Below are 10,889 nucleotides of genomic sequence, written 5' to 3'. Positions count from 1 at the left end.
GGGGGGGGGGGGGGGGGGTCAGATCCCGGACGAGCCCCCATATGTTACGTGAGGCCGAAAAGTAACAAAGGTCTAAAACCCAAACCAAGGTGTGGCCAATCTGCCTTGATTGGCAGGTGGTGTTCATTTAAGCCAGAGGAGGCCACACCAAGCCAGGCAGGGAGCAGAGGAGCAGGCTTGTTGGTGGTGGTGGCGGTCGTCGTCGTCGTCGTCGTCGTCGTCGTCGTCGTCGTCGACGACCGCCGCCACCGCCACCACTACCACTACCACCACCACCACCACCACCACCAACAAGCCTGCTGCTCTGCTCCCTGCCTGGCTTGGTGTGGCCTCCTCTGGCTTAAATGAACACCACCTGCCAATCAAGGCAGATTGGCCACACCTGCCAGGTGAGCCGAAGGGAACTGGATGGAAAAGAAGGCCAGGCAGCAGCAGCACGTAACAGGGACCCATAATTTATTGGGAACAATCAGAAAGTCAAAAAACAAGTTCTGGACACCCAAAACATCAAAAAGTGACGCGTAGGGGGCCTGAACCATACGTCCTTATATGACAAGTTGGGGATGAGAATGTGTACAAGATTCACAAGATTTGCACCATTTCAACATTTTGCACCAAACCTCTTCCCACATTAGGACCATGTGTATTAGTGAACAGTAGAAAAAGAAAACAAAGCCTCTCCTGCGTGTTCATGGTGAACACCATGGGCTACATGCACATTCAAGAACTCACATTACAACATTCTTGAACATGTATCACATGCCCGGTGTAGCGAGAGAGTTGAAGGAACACATCCAGGTAGAGCACTGTAGCGCTGAGAACTCCGTGATCACCTGCCAATTGAATACCTACTCCCTGTTCAAGAACTTTTCTGATTTCAAATAGAAAACGGAACAGGAAGGGTTGATTAAAAAGTCCCACCAATGAATTTGTCATGAATATTAAAAAAACTTTTTAGGAGAAACCAAACTGTACCCTGTTTCTTGATTTAAATCAAACATTTGAGACACCATCACCACTTACAGTTTCCCCTTAAGTTTCATGCTCACACTGATGTGAATGTAGATAACACTAATTCAACATGGGGACTATGGCTGCATCTTTTAAATCATGTCACAATTCCCTCATGATAACAAGGCACTTTTGAACCGCAGTGGTTTCTATGGAGCTGGGGCACAGGCTCTGCTGATTAGCTGAATGGCTGCTCTTTTTTCTTCTTCTTAGAGGCTGTTTTTGAAGTAAACTGGAACTGTTTGAGATGATCGTGAATGGACGGACAAATGGACTGGTTGCAGATTTGAACTGTCTGCTATTTCAGTCAGTAGGTGTTTGTGGTTGTTTTCTCCAGTAAAAGCCTTGCCTATTGGTAAAAGTTGCCAATTGGGGGGAGGTGAAGCCTTTTTTTTTTTTTGCACAAGTTACTTATGACAGTAAGAGAACGTCTTGCAAAGGTTGAGGCTGTAATAAGTCACTTTCTCTGATGGTTCTTTTAGAAGAAAGTGGTCACCGAACACCTCGGCTTTCCTTTTCATCTTTTGTCTTTCGCTCTTTTTTACATTTAAGACTTCTCTTTAAGTCTCATGAAAGGAAATCTGCTCAACTGACATCTCTCTCAAGATCTTGATAGCTCAGGAAGAGGCTGTGAGATGCACACATGGTGGAGGATAGAGATGGGATAAAAAGAGGAGGAGGAGGAAAGCGGAGACAGGATGAAGGGATTATATTTCTTGGATTAAATTGTACTTGAGTTGCTGGGGATAAATCAGGTGATTACAGGATGTGGCTTGATCTAAAACCGCAAATCTGTCTTGGGGATTGTAATACTTTAATACAATTTTGAAGCAGTTTTTAAAAAAAAAAGTTGCTGTCTTTTGGTTGAACACATTACAGTAAAACGTGAAACCAAATGTGAATAGAAGACACGTGGACGTCATGGATTTAAACCAAGATTTAGTTGACGGCTCATTGAGTTGAAACTCAACATCTTTAAGGGTCATCAGTGACCAAAAAATTCTCTGCCAGAGTTTACAGCCAGGATTTACAGGAGAGGTTAAGTTATCTGCACAAATCATTCCCTTTTTCATTTGCAGCAACAGTCCTGCAGACATGATTTACAAGTATAGAAGCTGCAGACATGAAATTCAAGGGCAACTCTGAGCCACAAATCAAACTGGCTTATCCTCTCTATTTACGTTGTCCTGTTTGTGTCATGAAGAGGGAAGTATTCTAAATCAGAAGTTACAAATTACTACATTTTTTTTCCTGCTGTAATGAGATATTTAGTTCCATCTATGTCATAGTGAGTGGAAACTAGGACAGCGCGTCACGTCCCCCACTGGGAAGGATCTACGGAAAAATCCTCTCCTTCTGCCGTAAGCATGATCCAGCATCTGCAGCATAAGCTCTGGCTCTCCTTTTGACATCGGTTTTGCCACTTTTGGGGGGAAAACATCCTCCTGCGGTCAAAAGTATGTACCAGGAGAACTTCTCAGGGAAAATCTCCACCGCCTTTGCTTCTCCAGCAGGCTCTGTACAGCATGTGAGAAAGTTTAGCATGTTTAACATAAGTATGTGCTAAGCACTTCTTCAGGGTACAGCAACACCGATTCATATTCATGATTTCTTTTTTATTTTCATTCATGACTCATACCAGCATCAGAATTTCTCGGATGTAGTATTTAGTATTAATGCAAATCGTTATTAAGAAGAAAGAGATCTGTAATTAGGATCAACATTGAGGGTATTTTTCATGTGGGCAGCTAACGCATTTTCATCCTTGTGCAGCATCGATTAAAAATCCCACTTCCATCATCTTTTGATCTATTTTAAAAGCGTTCCTGGTGCTTTTTTAATTATTCAATTTTAAGACAAGATAAAAAAGTCATTTTCTAGGACATAGTTTCTGCAGAGCGGCAGTAGTTCATTCAAAATTTGCCTTTGAGAGCCTGCCCCTACTCCCCATCATTCCTTTGTTTATACTCTCTTCCGCTAGCTTACAGCCCCTTCAAAACCCGAACTTAACATTACTTGTGCAAAAAAAGCAATAATAAATTACATTTTATTAATATATGTCTTCCATTATGAGAAAAATGATATAAGAACCTGTTAAAAACCAAAAATACGATTTTCACTTGAGTGGGTCTAGATTTTATTTTCCTAATTATAGGGAGAAAAAAATACACAAACCTATTTTAGCTCATTTTTTGTAATTATATACTTTTAAGAAAAACATATTATGGCTGTTGTTTAAAATTGTTATAAAGAATAGAAGTAAAGATCTGCCAAGTTAAAGATCAAAATTCCTCACAGGAAAATGAAAGGGCTAAAGTCCAGTCCCTTCACTCTTCTTCATGACCGTGTCATTTGCATTACGCCTGCTAAGTCAGTGGAAGAGCGAGCTTCAGTTTTAATCATTTTACACAAGGACTGGCTCATACATTTTATATTAAGTGGATGGGTTAACTCTTTAGTGCGTTTTTGTTTTTCAAGTGCTGCTCTCATGACGTGTTCTGCCCATCCACGGAGCCAGCCACTGCTCTGGACTGTCACAAATCACTACCAAGCCATGTCTCCCACAGAATGCAGGATTCAGGGCAGAAAATCAATGAGCTCTAATGGGTCTCTCCATCAGCCCAAATATATGAAGCTTCATGCTTGATGGTGAAGAGACAGAAGTGGTACCAAGGATTTACAGGATGAGGGAGAGGGCGGGATGGAGGCAGTTTGAAAAAGTGAGGCCTGGTGTGATTGGACAGCGGTGATCTGAGGTTGAACTGTACTGTGAACAACAGAAATTGTCACAAAAATTGAAAAAAGCATTGAGAAGATTGCATTTTCTATTTGTTTTTACTTGAAACAACATGTAGAATATGTTCTTAACAAGCAGCTTTTTGGACATCTAAAAATACCTTGTGTTTGTTTGGAGGATTCTTTAAACATATCTGTAAATATATATAAACAAGCTTTGACTAAAAACTAACTAGTCAGCACTTTTTGTCCTGTCACTTTATCACAATTACATTGTCATTTGGAATTAGTCAGTTTCTTGGCAACCAGAATTTTTTTTTGTTAGTTTATAGACTATTAAATCTTAAATGTAACAAATATTGAAATGTTGCAAAATTATTGTATAGTAGCTGCAGAAAAAAACTGTTTCATTTACAAGCTGGCTGACACTTAAGATGGTAAATGGTCAGTCAGTCCCTCCATCCATTCGACAATTTGTCAGGCTGTTAAAACAAAAAGAAAATCTTAGCCAAATATAGAGAAATAATTTAAGAATTAAAAGAAAATCCATATTTTTGATAAAAATAAAAGATTGGGAAGATTAGAAATGAAAAAGGCTAATTAAAGAAATGTAAAAATTTTATTTTTCTTTGAGCTGTTGCTCTTTTTGTTCTCTTTTGTCTCCCCTGAGTGGTCAATTCTTTCTTGCAAAATTTTTATGAAAAAAAAAAATCCTCTTTGTGTAATTCCATGGACTGATAATGATGCTAGCGCTAAGAACATAGTTTATTTCTTTCTTTTTTTTTACTTAATTTTTATTAGTTTTTTTCATATCAAAACAAATCAAGCAGACCATAACACAAACACTTACAGCATATGGAATTGACGATCGACCATACTTTGTTGTGTATGCAGATCTTAAAATTGTCCAGAGATGAAGTAGAGAATGAGAGATCTGAAGAAGTAATCATTAAATGAGCAGTGAAGGAACTTGGACACAATCTTTGTCGTCTTGCTTTAGCATTTTAGAGCTACTTTGGCTTGAAAATATTTGCTTAAAAATGGCTCCTTGAAAGATATATAAATATTAATTTGCATTCATTCATTTTTATTTATTTAATTTTATGTACTGTATTTTATTTGTTACATTGGTAGGCCTATAGCTTAAGATAGGAAGAGGAAACCTGTTGAAAACTACACACAGTTTTGTGCATCTGTGCAAAACCAAGAACTGTTACTGGCTACACAAAAACCTGTTTTTTTTGGTTGCTAGAAAGGCATTCATATCATGATCCTAACCAAAAGGTTTGGTGTGTGCTTTTTTTTCTTTGTGGAATGTATGTGACTGTCTAGTGTGTTAGCAGCAGGATGTAAGTCTTATCTCCCTCTGAAAACCATACACAGAAAAAAAAAAAACTAAACCGAGTGACTCAATGGTCAGTCTGAACACAGCTCTTTTTTGTCAGGTATAGGAATGCAGCAAAATATAGATAAAGTTTGAAAAAAAGGGGGTTGACTTTGAAAGAGAACAACATTAAATTGAGTTAGTTCCTCATAATAAAGAAAACGGAGAACATGGACAAGTCTGATAAGGCAGTGACTGAAAAAGACGCTGGTCTTTTGAATTGATTTTAATAAAATCTTTTAAAAGCAGTGGCTCGTGAAAGTGATATCGTATGGAAATTTCTCCAACAAGCTATTTAACATTCATTGCTGGAACTGACTGTAGATATGATTGCCTTAGGTTACAGCCAATGAATACAAATGTTGTGTTAGATGTGAAGAGTCTTGTCCAGCTTTTTATTGACTTTATTTTGGGTATTTCTTTATTCAAGCATTAATTTCTATTTTGTGCCAGGATCTTGGTTTATTGAGAGTCTTCTCATAACTCATCTATCTCATGCAGCAACAAGTTAAAAGTTACAAAACTCTTCCAGGCTTCAGGAACAACTTGATGAGGTTTTGTCATTCTTCTTTCTTGCAGTGGTGGACAGCAAGGTAATCCTGGATGGCCTGCAGAGGTACGGCCCTACACCCATGTATCTTCCTGTCAGCTACCAGATCCTCAATGCAGAGTCAGCGTTCTTCTTACTTGAGGCCAACCAGGACATAATGAGGAACTCTAGCCTCCAAGCCCGAACTGAGTCCTTCTTCATCCATCAGGCCCGACAGATGCCCTTTGTCAATGCTAGCTATGGACCACTGTCTGTCCAGCAGCCTGTTCCTCTTGAGATGCTACAAACGCTGCCCGGGCCGTTCAACACGCCGCCCTTAACGTCATCGTCAGTGCCAACACCAGCATCTTTATCTCCTCTATTTACATTCAACTGGAAGGTCCACACCTACATTATCAGCGAGCAGATTCACCCGAGCTGGCCCAAGGTTCAGGTGTTGTTCTACATCGCAGGCAGAGACTGGGATGATTACAGCACCGTCCAAAAATTACCCTGTGTCCGGATGTTTGCCTTTCATGAGACCCAAGAGGTGCGCGGATCGTGCAAGCTCAAAGGGGAGCTGGGGATATGCGTTGCAGAGTTGGAGCCCTTGGCCAGCTGGTTCAGTCCACCTACTGTGAGGCCTGGCAGGCAGAAGATGTCCGAGCAGGTTCAGGGCACACCTGTGGAGCTCTACTACATCGTTCAAAGCACAGACAGTGGAGAGTGTAGCTCAGAGGATTCAAGAAAGAGTAGCCCGGTTCACACAGAACCTCAGAGACCCATGGCCTACTTTGCAGGGCATACACCCATGCAGCGGATTGGAAGTGTCAGGCTGTTCCAGCCCCTGTCAGAGCTGAAGCTGGACAATAACTTTGTGGTGATGGCACCTTCCAAACCCATCAAGCAGAGGGAAACCATTTCAACCTTTCTGGCCCTGTCCACATTTTCGTCGGTACATATTTTCACCCTCAGGTGAGTCCGCCTCCTGAGTTTACTCTGCGGTTCTGTTATGCAAATGGTTGGGTTTTCATTTTAATCGCAGTTGGAAGAACATGTGTCAATCTTTCCATTACCGCCTTTTCCCCTCCATCAGCAGGTGCTGTTGTTGTTTTGGAAACATTACTTGTAGCAGTTTGTAAAATCCAAATAACCCACAATCAGTGATTAACATCTGGCACTAGAGATTTGAATATGCATGAGCCTGAAAACCTTCTCATTTTCCACAACATTCAGGAATCTCTCGACACTGCTGGCTTTATATTCCTGCTCTACCAGCTGCGGTTGGGTAAATTAACTTGATCTTTTCTGCCAATTAACCAAAAAACATAACCTGTCAACGAGACCGTGGGTGTTCTTGTGCAGCATGCCCCGCTTTAACCTCTCTCAGATCAGTAACTCACTGAACTCCTGCTGAGCCTATGTCAATTTAATCTCAAAATCGGTTTTAGTTAAATGACACCACGGGGCTATCATGTAACACTTTGATACACTTTGAAAATTGCTACTGTTGATGAAAGTTTAAATGCTGAAACACCTGGACACCATTTTTTTCCTTGACATCAAGCTTTAGATGTCTACATCAGTGTTAAGTCTGCGGTATTCACATCCAGTCTTCATTGCCTTTCAACTACAGCAAATCATAAATCTCCATCAAACCCTATCTCACTCACACCAACCATCATCATCCATGAAACTCTTTAGGTCTTTTTTTAAAGACTCTTTCCTGGTAGCTCAAATTACAACGTCCTTTTCCCAACAAAATCACTTTTCCTCCTTTGTCTTAATTTACTTGTTTGCATGTATTTCCACAACACGTAACTCAATCTGTTCCTCTGATGGATTCATTGCTTACTCTATCCATTCTCATCACTCCTAAAGAGAACCTCAATTTCTTTGTTTCTGCTAAATCCAGCTCTACCTCCTGTCTCGTTCTCAGAGCCTCTGTCTCTACACCAACAACATGTCTGCTTTCACCACAGTCTTCTACAGCTTTCCTTTCATTCACGCTGAAACTCTTTTATCACATTTTGCATTAATGATGTGTTGAGTTGTGTTGAAGTTTATTCTAAAGATGACAAACAGCTGATCATTGCATAGGAGAGGTGCTGGGAGGAACTATGGACTACATCACTGGTTTTTCAATGATTTTTGATTTTTACTGGTGTCCATGATAGACATCAAATCCCATCCACCTATGTCCACCTTTTCCATGGGAGGGAAACCACATCAATGTAAGGATCATCTGGACCCCATAAGATAGCATAAGGTTAAACACGCAAAGTTTAAACCTTCAAAGGAAAGTAAATCCACTATTTTAGAATGAAGCCAAAGATCTTCCAGTGATTGAAGATTTATGTAAATTTGGCAAGATATGTGGAGGTGATGGACACTCTCTACAGCCAATCAGGATGCAGAACACAATGCCCCTTAAACAATAAGAAAAAAAGCATGCGGAAATTGCTCCAGAAAATCCGTGAAACAGTGAGAATATGGCTCAATTTGAATTCTTCCCTTCTCCCTACCCCCTACATTAAGCCCTTCAAACGGAGAGTTATGGGAAAATAGTGTCTCAGAATTCAGACATCATTTCCGCTCGATGATGTCACCAATAGTTACTGGCCATCATTAGCGCAGAGCTTCCAGTGCTTGAATATACATAACAACAGGGGATTTACAACTTTAAAAAAGTCATGCTACAACAAAAAGTCCTTACTTACATTTAAACGTCAACTTCCTGTGCTTCAGAGCTCACCCAGGTGAAGAAAAGCATTTCTTCTCCACGGCACAGCGCGACACACAACCCCCTCGTGAGGGAGGGTTGTGTACGTATCCGCTTGGAGGTTGGGATCTTAAAAAAAAATATTTCCGACACCACTATTACTAAAAATGTCCCTTCAAATGGAGGGATAGGGAGAATTCTGATTGGGCTTTTGAAAGGTGAACCACAATATATTGAGGGGACACTGAATTAATTAATAAAGTGATTCTAAATGTGGGTTTTACACTATTTCACCATCAAGCTCATCTAACAAAGATGGAGATTCAAATTTGAGGCTTGGAATTGTTCCTTCAATTGTGAACATTGTTCATTATTTTCACCTCTGAAACACCACAGGCACATTATCTACTTTTGTTGATGTGTTAAATTAGCTCACACATGCTAAATCCCTTTCATTATGTTCCAACTGGAGTCTCATTTCGTAACAAAAGCACGCTTATTGCAGCTTTAAAGGTCAAATCCTGACTTGTACTTTCCAATAGTGACGTGAGGATCTCTGAGCCAAACCTTTGTTTAACACATAATAGGATAAATGTACAGTTCCTTTTGTCATCATGACAATCACATAGTAGTTCTTGTTTATTGTATCTTTGCTATTTTTTGCATTTAGTGAAATTGGATAACATTTCATACAAAAAATTAATTAGAGTTTTATCACATTTTTGATGTCAGATAGATTTGTTATGGGACATCCACAATGCATGAACGACTCTTTTGCTAGGAAAACAACTGAAATCCTTTTTTTTTCTTACAAAGTGTTGGAAATTTGACATCAAATTTAATCCAGGTGATTCCACAGACCAGTGATGTAGTGTTGATTAATTGGGCTTTCTTGCATACAAATTGCAATTCAAAGCGACTGTAATTGTAAAAGTGTTGGCGGATTGAAAGTGTAAGGAAACGCCTTTCCGCTAGGCTACTTTTATGCCTGAGATCTATATCATGGCAGATGAAACAGTTAGCGGCCTCAAAGTGGTGCTGTGACAGAGGGCTTTGGCAATTTGTCAACCCTGGGTGAGCAGGAAATCTGCCAAAAAGCCTCGCTGCTTTTCCTCTCACTCCAGTGTTGATGAACTCCCATGAAGTATTTGCACTAGCAAGTGTGTGTTTATCGCATTTGTCGGCGCGTGTGTGTAGAACTATAAAGGCTGCGATTTTCCTTTAATGCCTCTTTGCATCAGAATCGGATCCCTTCTGTTCAGAAGTTCAACTTTTTTCATGTTTTCCCGTTGGGAGAACAAAGACTTAAATTTCAACCAAAATACCTCATTAGCCGTGAAAAGATTAGGCCTCAAAGTGTTTGAAAAATCACAGGCTACTTCATACTACTTGACTTAAACTTCAAATACAGTAAGTGAGCAGATGCAGTTTTTTTTTTTTTCCAAATCTATAATAAGCTTTATTTTTCTTTGCTGGTAGTGTAAAACCTTTGGTGAGACCCATTGATTTCTTCCTTTAGCTTTCTGACTCCAAGTCCCTAAATCTTACCCTAAATTTCCATTAAGCACTCCCAATATCAGCATGATGCTGGTGCTGAGTCAAGCATTGCAGCACTGGAGGCTGGAGAGCATCTGTGCTCTCTGTCTAGTTCTCTGCCCGCATGTGTTTGCACACCGCCAGCCAATGTTTGCCTTCGCTGAAGAGCGAGTGTGTTTATTGACGGCTTATTTCAAGAGGCTTCGCCTGTTTTTTTTCTATTCCACTAAAACATTATGGAATATTTGGAATGTTTTACATCTGCGTGTTGCTCGTCATTTCCACATCCTTGTCCTCTAGGTTCAGGATATTTCATTTGAAAGCTCTAATTTTTTAAACTTTGATTTTTTTCTGTAGTATGTTTTTATTGCACTCAGGGCAAAATGATATAACATGCAAAACATTACTGATTACTTGAGGAAAATACCCCTGAAGCATGTTACAGGGGCTTCAATGTATCTCATTTTGCATTAGGAACTATGTACAGTTTTTTTTTTTATCTTTATATTATTTTTTAGGCAACATAGCACTACAGATGACAAGGTTTCACACACCAACAGATATTGGCCTACTTTTTTTTTCTTAATGCACTTAAAATGTGCCATTATGTGTCCCCTTTAAATTCTGTGATTAATTTTTTAAACTGAAAATTATATTTAGAATGAAAACAGGAAATGACTCATTTCACCTATAATCCCAAAAATAGATATTGAATCACATCTAAGGGAAATAACTCACAATGTTTTAGGAACATCTGGGAACTAGAGGTTTTCCATCCTGAAAGCTACTGGAAATAGGATTGCATCAATTAGATAAAAGTAAGGCGCTTTAAAAATTCAGCGTTTTCTTCCTACAAAATAAAAGATTCTGGGTTTTTAGTCATTTTGCTGAATGGCATGTTTTAATATTACAGTAATATATATATATATATATATAAAAAAAACCCAAAATTATTAAAAAAAAATAATTAT

At 39.4% G+C, this 10,889-nt stretch overlaps 1 protein-coding gene across 1 annotated transcript in view; it reads left to right on the top strand.

Annotated features, from left to right (window-relative positions):
* si:dkey-112m2.1 (transmembrane protein 132C) overlaps positions 1 to 10,889 on the top strand; it is a 213,916-nt gene that overhangs the window by 79,371 nt on the left and 123,656 nt on the right. Inside the window, exon 3 of the mRNA XM_024257731.2 lies at positions 5,711 to 6,635. Coding sequence (XP_024113499.1) covers positions 5,711 to 6,635 — 925 coding nt within the window. The remainder of the gene's footprint in view (positions 1 to 5,710; positions 6,636 to 10,889) is intronic.

Source organism: Oryzias melastigma, linkage group LG12 (assembly GCF_002922805.2).
Source record: "Oryzias melastigma strain HK-1 linkage group LG12, ASM292280v2, whole genome shotgun sequence".
Classification (NCBI taxonomy): Eukaryota; Metazoa; Chordata; class Actinopteri; order Beloniformes; family Adrianichthyidae; genus Oryzias; species Oryzias melastigma.
This window is presented reverse-complemented; position numbering and strand designations above follow the sequence as displayed.